The 13,433-nt window shown below is 48.9% G+C and overlaps 1 protein-coding gene across 2 annotated transcripts in view; it reads right to left on the reverse strand.

The window, feature by feature from the left end:
* LOC717465 (polycystin-1-like protein 2) overlaps positions 1–13,433 on the reverse strand; it is a 126,784-nt gene that overhangs the window by 39,740 nt on the left and 73,611 nt on the right. For both annotated transcript variants that reach the window (XM_077986940.1, XM_015126689.3), the window contains exons 21-27: positions 12,856–12,987; positions 9,888–10,110; positions 8,815–9,008; positions 6,049–6,279; positions 3,403–3,504; positions 3,127–3,305; positions 924–1,070 (exon numbers count right to left, since the gene is read on the reverse strand). In XM_077986940.1, coding sequence (XP_077843066.1) covers positions 924–1,070; positions 3,127–3,305; positions 3,403–3,504; positions 6,049–6,279; positions 8,815–9,008; positions 9,888–10,110; positions 12,856–12,987 — 1,208 coding nt within the window. The remainder of the gene's footprint in view (positions 1–923; positions 1,071–3,126; positions 3,306–3,402; positions 3,505–6,048; positions 6,280–8,814; positions 9,009–9,887; positions 10,111–12,855; positions 12,988–13,433) is intronic.

The raw sequence follows: 13,433 nt of genomic DNA on the forward strand, positions 1-13,433 counted from the left end.
GAAAGGATTAAAAGTGATAATTTTGTAAAGCGTTCAATCAGTGTTAGCATTGTTATTTTTGCTATAATTTTAATATAATAATATAGCTAAAATACTATTAGTTTTGTTACAGTTAGATCATTGGAGTACAGTGGTTAAAAGTCCCAGGCATGACAGAGTGCAGTGGCTCATGTCTGTAATCCCAGGACTTTAGCAGGGCAAGGAGAGAGGGTTGTTTGTGGTCAGGAGTTTGAGAATAGCCTGGCCAATGTGGTGAAACCATCTCTAATAAAAGTACAAAAATTAGCTAGGCGTGGTGGCATGTGCCTGTAATCTCAGCTACTTGAGTGACCGAAGCAGGAGAATCGCTTGAACTTAGGAGGCAGAGGTCACAGTGAGCCAATATTGTGCCACTGTACTCCAGCCTGGGTGACAGAGTAAGACTCTGCTAAAAAAAAAAAATATATATATATATATATATATATATATATATCCCAGGCACAGCCAAGCACAGTGGCTCACGACTGTAACCCCAAAAGTTTGGGAGGCTGATACAGGAGGATCCCTTGAGCCCAGGAGTTTGAGACCAGTCTGGGCAATATGGTGAAACCCCATCTCTACAAAAACAGTTGGGCATGGTGGTGTATTTCTATAGTTTCAGCTATTCAGGAGGCTGAGGTGGGGGGATCTCTTGAGCCCAGAAGGCCAAGACCAGCCTAGGCAACATAGCAAGGACTTGTCTCTACTTAAAAAAAAAAAAGCAAGGCACCGTGGTGCATGCCTGTAGTCCCAGCTGCTCGAGAGGCTGAGGTGAGAGGATCGCTTGATCCAGGGGGGTCGAGGTTGCAGTGAGCTGTGATCGTGCCACTGCACTCCAGCCTGGGTGGCGGAACGAGACCTTATCTCAAAAATAAAGAAAATAAACATAAAGAAAAATAAAGTACCTGAATTGTTTTCTGTCTTGCTCCGTGGCCACAGGAAACACCTTGTCGAGGACACAATCTCCAACATTGATGGACAGCCAGGAGTTGCAGAGGAAATACCACTTCCGGTCCATCGCCAGGTCATAGACCAGCACCCGGCTCACATACCTGGAAAAGGGACCCATGGTTTTTAGGATAAGGTGGAGCAGGGGAGGAGGCTTCCTTGGACATCACCAAGGTAACAGCTTTGCAAACATGAACCCAAAGAACAAGAGCTCCTCAAAAAAAGAAACCATATTTTTCTTTGTTCTTGGTGCCTTAATCAAAATTGGCCTCGCCTGAGGAGTTCAGCTACTGTAGAGAGTCAACTCTGGGAAGCTGCCATGTTTCCACAAAGATGCTGCAAAAGGGTGCATTTGGAGACCATTAACCTGTACACATGGCACCAAGCTCAGGGCCAGCATCCAGGCATGAGCAAGTAAAGCCAAATTGTCTAAAGTGTATGTATGTATGTGTTCAGGCAGGTGCAGGCTGGAGTACGCAGAACATGGTCCTCTCTGGCGTTTCTTTCTTTCTTTTTTTAAATTTTAGGCAGAATCTGGCTCTGTCACCCAGGCTGGAGTGCAATGCAGTGATTTCGGCTCACCATAACTTCCACCTCCCAGGTTCAAGTGATTCTCCTGCCTCAGCCTCCCGGATAGCTGGGATTACAGTTATACACCACCACACCCGGCTAATTTTGTATTTTTATTAGAGATGGGGTTTCTCCATGATGGTCATGCTGGTGTAAAACTCCTGACCTCAGGTGATCCACTCACCTCGGCCTCCCAAAGTGCTGGGATTACAGGCATGAGCCACCGTGCCCAGCCTCCTCTCTTGCGTTTCTAACCAAAGAACCACCATCTATCTTGGGCTGAGGACTTTGTGGGTATCTAACCTGATTTAGGTCTTTGAGGTATGGGGAAGAATTGAAATTATCTTGCCTGTCCTGTGATGTCAGATCGAGCAGCGGTTTTCCCTGTTGCTACATAGCCAACAAGAACAGCAATGATGGCTGGGCGTAGTGACTCACGTCTGTCATCCCAGTACTCTGGGAGGCCAAGGCGGGCTGATCACTTGAGGTCAAGAGTTCGAAACCAGCCTGGCCAACATGGGGAAACCTCATGTCTACTAAAAATACAAAAAATAAATAAATAAAAATTAGCTGGGCGTGGTGGCGCACGCCTGTAATCCCAGCTACTCGGGAGGCAGAGACAGGAGAATGACTTGAACCCAGGAAGCAGAGGCTGTGGTGAGCGGAGATTGTGCCACTCTACTACCAGCCTGGGTGACAGAGTGAGACTCTGCCTCAAAACAAAACAAAACAAAACAAAACTGTAATGATAGCAACAGCCACTCTTCACTGAGCATTTACTATATAGTGGGGGCTATGCTAAGATGCTCTCGACATGCATTTTCTCATTTCAGGAAGGGCAGCCCTGTAAGAATGCAAAAGCCACCTCTGTCAAGGTCACAGGCTCTTCTGTGGCAGCTGGCATCCAGTGATGCAGTACCTACAGAGATGAAGACCTGGGTGTTCCAACCCAGCGTGGGACAGCCCCAGAGCTGCCCAGTGGCGGACCGCACTGCTGTTGGGCTGCATCACAGCTCGACTTTTCTGCCATTCTGCCTCCTTCCCTCTTTCCCAGGTGCTGGTCCCAGGGCCCTGTAATAAATACCCTGCATATGCAACTCCATCTCAGAGCCTACTTCCCGGGAGCAACCTACAGCGGCCGCACTTAAGATATTAATGCTTAGTCCCGTAGGTGAATTCAAGTGCTATTGTTTTTCTAAAGCCGCCAGCTACTGACGGGTGGTCAGACTGGACACCACTCATCTGGGTCTCTCATTTTGGCCTCAGAATGGGGAGAACCTTGCTCCAAACTTGCCAGCTGTGTGACCTTGGGCAAGTCACAGGTTGATGCTGCAAAAGGGACAAGGGTGGGGCTAGCACTGAAGGTGAGGCTGGCTGTAGCTTCCAGTCCTTCTCCTAGCTACTGATCCAGTTTGTGTGGACCATGAACCAGTGGGCTTTTCTGACCCTGGGTTTCCTTGTCTATGAAACAGAGATCATTCTATGTGTCTTGCAGAGGCTTGTGAAGATCAGGAAGGAGGCAAATGTCCAGTGCTCAGCCCTGGGCCTGGCACTTGGTAGGTTCTCATGGTTTGTCTGCCCCCAACTCACCAGGATGGCCGGTCCCCTGAGTTGTCATGCCACAGCCGGAGGCTCCGCAGTTCCCCCAGGGGGAACAGGGTGGAGAGAAGGAAGGCATCCACTGCTCCTCGCTCAAAAACTGGAGTGTCGGGATCAGACAGGTGGTGGGGTTCACTCTCTCCATCCAGGCCATACAGGGTGACAGTCACCTGAAATCCAGAGACCAGGAGTGGGCAACTCCACAGTGGCATAGCAGGGCTGGGTGGGACGTGCTGATCAATCAGTGGATCTTGCATGGGCAGGTACCTTTGAGGACGTGGCTGCCCCTCGTCGGTGTCCTGTGTAGACTGTCACCAGGTAGTGGTACTGAGCAAAGGGATCATTGTCTTCCAGCACTGTGACCTTCACCTGAAGAGAAGGGCAGCATTAGGAAGGCCTTGCTCAGTGGGTTCCTGCATCACCCACCAGCCAAGAAGGAGCTGACGATTCGTGACAATCATGAGTTGGGCAAAGCAAAATTACATGTGCCATTTATTCATCCCCTCGGGTGAGAACTGTTCTTCATAAAAGCAGGGTTTCAAGTGCAAAACACTGGGAAAATAAAAACGTGAAGTACGTTCTTTTCTTCCTCCTGTTTTGTTTTGTTTTGTTTTGAGACAGCATCTCGCTATGTTGCCCAGGCTGGAGTACAGTGGCATGATCTTAGTCACTGCAACCTCCGGCTCCCAGGTTCAAGTGATTCTCCTGCCTCAGCCTCCAGAGTAGCTGGAACTACAGGCGTGCACCACCATGCCTGGCTAATTTTTGTATTGTAGTTAGAGACAGGTTTCACCATGTTGGCCAGGCTGGTCTGAAACTTCTGACCTCAAGTGATCCGCCTGCCTAAGCCTCCCAAAGTGCTGGGATTACAGGCGTGAGCCACCACGTCCGGCCCCAAAGTACATTCTTTATAAGATATGACCCCCATGTAGTTAAATTGGAAATGAACTTGATAAGCTGAGAATATTGAATGTTTGACCTGGTGAACCGTACAAACTCTGTACACAATGTATGATTTCTCATAACATTTGTAACCAGGTGGTGTTTCTGAGGGAATTTTAAAGAAATGAAACGTTAAGATAGTTTAGCAACAAATGAACTCATGGAGATAGAGAGTAGAATGATGGTCACCAGAGGCTGGGAAAGGTAGCGGGGGCTGGAATCAGGGGAAAGACGAGGTGGTTAATGGGTACAAAAATTAGAAAGAATGAATACGATGTAGGCCAGGTGCAGTGGCTTATGCTTGTAATCCCAGCACTTTGGGAGGCTGAGGCAGGTGGATCACTTGAGGTTAGGAGTTAGAGACCAGCCTGACCAATGTGGTGAAACCCTAAACACAAACCCTCTACCAAAACACAAAATTTAGCTGGACATGGTGGCTGGTGCCTGTAGTCCCAGCTACTCGGGAGGCTGAGGCAGGAAATTGCTTGAATCCGGGAGGCGGAAGTTGCAGTGAGCAGAGATCACGCCACTGCACTCCAGCCTAGGTGACAGAGCAAGACTCCCTCTCAGAAAAAAAAAAAAAAAAAAAAAAAAAGAATGAATAAGATGAATAAGATCTAGTATTTGATAGCACAACAGGGTGACTGCAGTCAATAATAACTGTACATTTAAAAATAACTAAAAGAGTATAATTGGGTTGTTTGTAACACAAAGGATAAATGCTCAAGGACATGGATACCCCAATTACCCCAATGTGATTATGACACACTGCATGCCTGTATCAAAATGTCCCATATACCTCATACATATATATATGCCTACCATGTACCCATAAGAATTAAAAAAATTTTTTTAAGAATTTGGCAAAAAGAAAATAAAAAGAAATTAGCCAGAGTTGGCCAGAGGCTATAGTCAACTCCAAGATTCGCTGTCCAGATCCCCTCCCACGGAGGGTTCACTGCCTCAGTTGATGGGGTCAAAAATGCAACAGCTACCTCTGTTGAGATTGTGCCCCCTTGGGGCAGCCAGCACCCAATGACCAATTGGCAGAGTGTCTGGGTGTGGTCAAGACCTGGGCATCTCAACTCGACTTGGGACAGCTCTGGTGCTCCCCAGGAGCTGGGCCGCGCTGTCACTGGGCTGCATCACAGCTCAGCTTCTTTCTCTGCCCATGCTGCCTCCTTCCCTCCCTTCCCAGGTGCAGGTCCCAAGCCCCCTTACTACACACCCTGCACACTCTGCATGCTCAACTTTGACTCGGAGTCTGCTTCCCGGGAACCAACCTACAGCAGAGGCACTTCAAGTATTAATGCTTAATCCCTTGGGTGAATCAAAGACAGCAGTATCAATGCTGAAACTATTATCTTATTAAATTTAACCCACATGAAATTCTGAGTGATGCTGCTTCACGGGAAGGGGTGGGAACGGAGAGACTTTCAGAGCTCTGTGACAATGCAACCTTGCATTCATTCATTACCTCTTCTTCAGATAGCCATAAATATTGGCTGAAGTCCTACTATGTATGTGTCAGGCATACTGCATATATTGGAATTTTTTTTTTTTTTTTTTTTTTTTTGAGATGAAGTCTTGTTCTGTTGTCCAGACTGGAGTGCAGTAGCATAATCTCGGCTCACTGCAACCTCCACCTCCCGGTTTCAAGCGATTCTCCTGCCTCAGCCTCCTGAGTAGCTGGGACTACAGGTGCCCACTACCACGCCCGACTAATTTTTGTATTTTTAGTAGAGATGGGGTTTCACCATGTTGGCCAGCCTGGTCTTGAACACCTGACCACAGATGATCTGTCTGCCTTGGCTTCCCAAAGTGCTGGGATTACAGGTGTAAGCCACCATGCCCGGCTGGAAAAAATCTTAAGTAGACAAATACACTCTTCCCGTGACGCCTAATATTATTTGAAAACAATGGAGTTTTCCCCAGGATGGTGTACACAGTACCAGTGGTTCCCAGCCTCACCTTGGCCTGATCCTGAGCGTCCTTCCTCCTCGCCCAGATCACCACCAGCACGTAGACCAGGCACAGGCAGCCCACAGTGGTCACGATCACAGGGTTGTCCTCGAAGGTGGCAAAGAGCTCAGCAGTCTGGTGGATGTCGATGGCATTGGGCATCACCAGGAATGTGCTTCCGAAGAAGGTGAGGTGGTTGCAGAGGCAGTGTGTCTGGTAGGAGCTGGTCCGAGGCCCCACCTGCAACCCATAAAGGGGCCATCAGTGGAGACACTCGGGAAGCTCAACCCCGGCTTGCTGGAGCTCAAGGGAGAACGGTATTCCCTTTGAAGGGTGCACACTATATTGGTGTGTGGAGTGGGAAGACCGCTGGGAGACCAGCTTCAAAAGCCTCTTTTGATCTTTTTTTTTCTTTTTCTTTTCTTTTTTTTTTTTTTTTTTGAGACAGGTCTCACTCTGTCGCCAGGCTGGAGTGTAGTGGAGAGATCTTGGCTCACTGCAATTTCTGCCTCCTGGGTTGAAGCAATTCTCCTGCCTTAGCCTCCCAAGTAGCTGGGATTACAGGCATGCACCACCACACCCAGCTAATTTTTTTCATATTTTTAGTAGACACGGGGTTTCACCATGTTAGCCAGGATGGTCTCAATCTCCTGATCCCGTGATCTGCCTGCCTCAGCCTCCTAAAGTGCTGGGATTACAGGAGTGAGCCACCGTGCCTGGACAATATTTTCTGTTTAATTAAAATATGCAAATAATATTATTTATAATATTTTTGTATCTATCATTCTCAGTGGACAACTGTGTATATGCTGCCAGTCTGCTTTGCCTTTTTTTTTTTCTTCTTCTTCTAAGACAGTATCTCATTCTGTCGCCCAGGCTGGAGTGCAGTGACACAATCTCGGCTCACTGCTGCAACCTCTGCCTCCTGGCTTCAAGCAATTCTCATGCCTCAGCCTCCCAAAAAGCTGAGATTGCAGGCATGTACCACCACACCTGGTTAATTTTGGTATTTTTAGTAGAGATGGGGTTTCGCCATGTTGGTCAGGATGGTCTCAATCTCCTGATCTCAAGTGATCTGCCTGCCTCCGCCTCCCAAAGTGCTGGGATTGCAGGCTTGCACCACAGCGCGGTTCACATCTGCAATACGAGCTTCTTGGGAGGCTGAAGCACAAGAATTGCTTGAACCCCAGAGGCAAAGGTTGCAATGAGCTGAGATCACACCACTGCACTCCAGCCTGGGCGACAGAGTGAGACCGTGTCTCAAAAAAATACATACATATTGCAAGTAAATTTGAGATCCCCTTTGTCCCTCATCCCCTATAGGCAACCATGATCACAAATTTGGCATTCACCCCTATGGTCTACCTGATGCTCATTCACAGGACAAATATTTGTGGGGTGCTAATTCTACGTCCAGCAACAGGCTAGCTGCTGAGAGGACACTGGTGTGACTAACTCATCCAGTTTGCCAGGGCCTTTCCCGTTTTTCACACGAAAGTCCTGAGTCCCAGGAGCTCCTGCAGTCCTGGGCAAGCTGGGACCGTTGGTCAGCTTATGCCGAAAAGCAAAATAACCTGGCGGAACCACAGGAAGAGAAAGAGAAGGATGCAGGTTTGAGTCCTAAGCTGGCATCTCGGCACCGGGAAGGTGTGATGACACTTGGGCAGGTGGTGCCAGACAACATGGCCGGGCAGGAAGAGGAGGGGAGTGAACCAGGGCAGGGGCTGCCATCTGTGCCCGTGCTTCACACCCACGTGGCCACCCCCAATCCCCCGGGAGCTCTCAATCACCCCCTAGGGGCATCTGGTGGGTAAAGAAGATGTTTGGTTTGTTTGTTTGTGACAGTCTTGCTCTGTCGCCCAGGCTGGAGTGCAGTGGCATTATCTAGGCTCACTGCAACCTCTGCCTCCTGGGTTCAAGCAAGTCTCCTGCCTCAGCCTCCTGAGTAGCTGGGACTACAGGTGCCCACCAACACACCTGGCTAACTTCTGTATCTTTAGTAGAAATGGGGTTTCACCACGTTGGCCAGGCTGCTCTTAAACTCCTGACCTCAGGCGATCTGCCTGCCTCAGCCCCCCAAAGTACTGGGATTATAGGCTTGAGCCACTGCACCTGGCCCTAGATGTAAGATTTGGGACTAGTCAGTTGAGTTTCCTGAGCCTTTGTTTTGTCCCCTGTAAAATGAGAGTCACAACTATCTTGCAGATGATTGTGCAGATTTGATAAGCCGATGCAAGCAAAGCATGGAGCCCTGCACCTGGCACAGAACTAAGGGCTGAGCTATGAGTTCATTCCCTCGGAAATGACACCCCGGCCTCCCTTAACAACCTAGAGGCAGCAGGGAGTCCTGAGTCATTCATCGCCTGGGTCAGTGACCATTTGTTCTCAGTGGTGAACAAAGCACATTGTTTCTGTCGCATTGGGGGCTCCCAGTGGACGGAGGGAGACAGACGTCATTTAAATGATCTCATGCGTAGAGGTGAAATGACCTCTCTGTTAAGTGCTATGGATGAAAAGCACTGGGGTTAGATGCTATGGATGTGTGTGCTCTGGGGTTCACAATAGGAAATCAGACTCAGGGAGTTAAGAACAGTTTTCTCCAGGAAACAATGCTTAGGCTGAAGCAAGGATGAGGGAGGTATCCCAGGCACCAGGAACAGCAAAGGCCCCATGGAGAGGCACAAGATGCTGCGCCAGAGGCGGCAAAAGGGGACCCTGCATGAGCTGGGCACAGCCCACCAAGCCGCACCATCTCCTTCACTTCTCTCTCCTTACCTGGCACCCTGAGCCGTCCCAAGCCTCCTGGACCTCATCCCAGAACACACAGTGAGACAGGAAGGTGGTGATGCCCACTGTGAGGTCCCTGCCGGGGACTGGCTCCAGGTCAGACTCAGGGACCACAGTCAAATAGTAGACCCCTTCTCCAAAACGCAGGTCCTGTGGGCTCAGGATCCACGTGGGCAGCTCATCTGTAGGACAGGGGGTTCCAGGTCAGCCTGAAGCCTCCTTGAGATGGGTGTTAAGATCATGGGAGAGGGTGACTGAGGCCACTTGGCAGGAAAGCAGACCCGGCTGGTTTTGCCCCACCCCCGATGTCCTAGGAGCACTTTCTCCTCCTGAGACCAGGAGCATAGAAGAAGGGGCACTCCCCAATCGGGGTGCATGGCTGACTCAGACAGACAACGGCTCAAACACAGATTCTGCTCCTTATTGGCTGTATGATCTCAGACCAGTTCCTTTTCCTTAACCTCTTTGTTCTTATCTGGAAGTAGAGTTTTTGTTTTGTTTTGTTTTGTTTTGTTTTCAGACAGAGTCTTGCTTTGTCATCCAGGCTGGAGTGCAGTGGCATGATCTCAGCTCACTGTAAACTTTGCCTCCTGGGTTCAAGCTATTCTTGTGCCTCAGCCTCCCACGTACCTGGGATTACAGGTGTACGCCACCTCACCCAGCTACTTTTTGTATTTGCAGTAGATACGGGGTTTCGCCATGTTGGCCAGGCTGGTCCTGAACTCCTGACCTCAAGTGATCTGCCTGGCTCGGCCTCCCAAAGTGCTAGGATTATAGGCGTGAGCCACCACACCTTGCTGAAAGTGGAAATTTCGATAATTCCCTCTCCCAAGGGTTGTCATGAGGATTGCAATGAGGTCAGTTCCATATGAGCTTGTAAACTTCCTCGGGGCATATAGTAAGTGCTCACCTAATGTTGGCAAATAGTAACACCAACAAAAAATAAGCCACTGAATGTGTGGGGTGGTTTTTTTTCTTTGCTTTTCTTCCTATGGCTTCTGATTCCCAAGTGAAGCTGATCATACCCCAGGCAGCAGCTCAGGAAATGGTCACAGGCCTACCTGAAGCCGCCGTTGGTACGAGGTAAGTTTGGGCATCGTAGCTGCTCTTGTTGGGGTGGTAGCCGTAGCCTAGGCTGAGCGTGAGCGCGATGTCCGGTCTCCAGTGCAGCTGAATCCCCAAGGTTGCCTCCCCTGAAGTCACGTTCACCCACAAAGCTTCAGGACTGGTCAGGTTCAACACGGTTGGCTGGCTGTGTCCTTGTGAATGCCGGGGCAGCAGGATCTGTGCTCAGAAACAATCCTATTGAAGGGATGCCAGGAAGGCAATGCCAGCCCGTGGGCATCAGGGCTGCTGTGCAGAGCTGTGTGGCCTGAGCACCTGGGAACCGAAATCCAGGCCGGGCTTTGCTCATTGTATTAGTTTCCTATGGCTGCTATCACAAATGACCATTGTGGGAAGCTTAAGACAATACACAGTTGTTATCTTAGAGTTCTAAAGGCTGGAAGTGCAAAATCAGTTTCCCAGGGCTAGGGGAGAACCTGCTTCCCTGCCTTTTACGGCTTCTGGTGGCTGCCTGCATTCCTTAGCTCACAGCCCCTTCCTCGCATCACTCCAGCCTCTTGCTTCTGTCATCAAGTCACTTTTTTGTCTTCTGGAGTCACCTCCCTTTCTGCCTCCCTTTTATAAGGACCCTTGGGATGACACGGAACCCACCGGATAACCCAGGATAATCTCCCCATCTGAGGATGGGCAAGACTCAAGCACATCTGCAAAATCCCTTCGGCAGTTTTGTTTTGTTTTTGTTTTTAGACAGGGCCTGGCTCTGTTGCCCAGGCTGGAGGGCAATGGCATGACCACAGCTCACTATAACCTTGAACTCCTGGACTCAAGTGATCCTCCCACTTTAGCCTCCCAAAGTCCTGGGATTACAGGTGTGAGCTACCGCACCTGACCTTCCTTTTGCATTTAAGGTGACATATCCACAGGTTCCAGGGATGATAACATAGAGATCATTAAAAATTGTTATTGAATTAGGCATTGATGAGAAAATTGTAGAAGACTAGAATAAAATCATTAAAATTTTGAAAAACATGAACTTATATTGTAACATGGCATGTTTATGTTTTTGTTTAACTTTAAAGAAAATCTAACTGGATATTTTATTTTATTATTTATTTATTATTTTTTTTTTTTGAGATGGAGTCTTGCTCTGTTGCCCAGGCTAGAGTGCAGTGGTGCAATCTCGGCTCACTGCAACCTCTGCCTCCCAAGTTTAAGTGATTCTCCAGCCTCAGCCTCCTGAGTAGCTGGGACTACAGGCGCCCGCCAGCACGCCCAGCTTTTTGTATTTTTAGTAGAGACGGAGTTTTACTAAACAGAAATGAGCTAATGCATGTCAAAGTGCTCTGCAAACTGTTTTACTGTTGGCCAGACTGGTCTCAAACTCCTGATCTCAGGTGATCCACTCGCCTTGGCCTCCCAAAGTGTTGGCATTGCAGGTGTGAGCCCTCGCGCCCAGCCTAACTGGACATTTTAGAGGCTGTGTAATGGGAGTGGTTTCTGGAATGAAGATAACTAAAATTCCAAACAACATGTATATATAACCAGGAAAACTCTGGTTATCCAAGGATTGGTGAATGAACATACATTTATAGTTTTAAGTTAAGTACAATGATTAAGCTAGGGTAAGGACCTTTTTTTGTTTGCTGTTTTTTGTTTTGTTTTGTTTGTTTGTTTTGTTTTGTTTTGTTTTGTTTTTGAGATGGTGTCTTGTTCTGTCACCAGGCTGGCAGGCTGGAGTGCGGTGGCATGATAACTGCAAGCTCTGCCTCCCGGGTTCAAGCCATTCTCCTGCCTCAGCCTCCCGAGTAGCTGCGATTACAGGCACACGCCATCACATTCAGCTAATTTTTGTATTTTTTTTTAGTAGAGACGGCATTTCACCACATTGGTCAGGACAGTCTTGCTCTTCTGACCTCATGATCCACCCGCCTCAGCCTCCCAAAGTGCTGGGATTACAGGCATGCACCAGCGCGCCCGGCCTGGTGCTGTTATTTTTTAAACCAATCTTGGTTCACTGCAGCCTCAACCTCCTGGGCATAAGCAATCCTTCTGCCTCATCCTCCTGAGTAGCTGGGACCACAGATGCATGCCACCACAACTGACTAATTTTTGTGTTCTTTGTACAGATGGTATCTCACATTGTTGCTGAGGCTGGTCTTGAACTCCTGGCCTCTAGTGATTCTCCCACCTTGACCTCTCAAAGTGCTGGGATTACAGGTGTGAACTACCATGACTGGCTGGTAAGGATCATTTTGAATGATTCTCTTCTTTAACCATTTTTTTAAAAAAAATTGGCCAACTTTCAATTTCAACCAAGTTTAAAAAGAAGACAGAGGCCGGGCATGGTGGCTCACGCCTGTAATCCCAGCACTCTGGGAGGCCGAGGCAGGTGGATCACCTGAGGTCAGGAGTTCAAGACCAGTCTGACCAACATGGTGAATCCCCGTCCCTACTAAAAATACAAAAAATTAGCCTGGCGTCGTGGCAAGTGCCTATAATCCAGCTACTTGGGAGGCTGAGGCAGAAGAATCACTTGAACCCAGGAGGCAGAGGTTGCAGTGAGCTGAGATCTCGCCATTGCACTCTAATCTGGGCAACGAGAGCAAAACTCCACCTCAAAAACAAAAAAAAAAAAAAGAAGAAGAAGAAGAAGACAGAAATGCGGCCAGGCGCAGTGGCTCATGCCTGTAATCCTGGCACTTTGGGAAGCCAAGGAGGGAGGATTGCTTGAGCCCAAGAGTTGAAGACCAGCCTGGGCAATATAGTGAGAACTTGTCGCTACCAAAACTTTAAAAAAAAAAATCAGCTGGGTGTGGTGGCTTGCACCTGTTGTCCCAGCTATTTGGGAGGCTAAGTTGGAAGGATCATTTATGCCCTGGAGGCAGAGGTTTCGGTGAGCTGAGATCATGCCACTGAACTCCACTGAACTCCCACCTGACTTCTGACGACACCCCAAACTTCTACCTCCATATTCTCCGACAGATTCTTCATAGGTATGAGCTGACCGCTAGGGCTGGTCACACGGAGGCCACCGACAGTCCCGCTGACATCGAAGTGGCTTCGGGCTGGAAAGGGGCTCTTTGGGAAACTCATCATCTGAAACCGAGAGCAAGGAGTGTTGGCCAAGGCCCCTGAGAAGCTGGCGGGTGAAAGGCAAGGTCCTCAGACTCAAGGAGCAGTAGCCCTGGCGTGTGGTGCAGGTGGGGCCTACCTTCCGCTGCCGCTGCTTCCCCTGGCATGTTTCCAGCGTCAGGGCTGAGGCCGCAGAGAGCCTGCCCTAGAGGACCCAGATCAGATTTGCTTTGGCTGAGCAATGACTGGACTGTAAAACCATCCAAGTCTTTTTTTTTTTTTTTTCTTTTTTACACAGAGTCTCGCTCTGTCACCCTGGCTGGAGTGTAATGGCACAATCTCTGCTCACTGCAACCTCCGCCTTCCGGGTTCAAGTGATTCCCCTGCCTCAGCCTCCTGACTAGCTGGGATTACAGGTGTGCACCACCACACCCGGCTAATTTTGTATTTTTAGTAGAGATGGGGTTTCA

This window comes from Macaca mulatta, chromosome 20 (assembly GCF_049350105.2).
Source record: "Macaca mulatta isolate MMU2019108-1 chromosome 20, T2T-MMU8v2.0, whole genome shotgun sequence".
Classification (NCBI taxonomy): Eukaryota; Metazoa; Chordata; class Mammalia; order Primates; family Cercopithecidae; genus Macaca; species Macaca mulatta.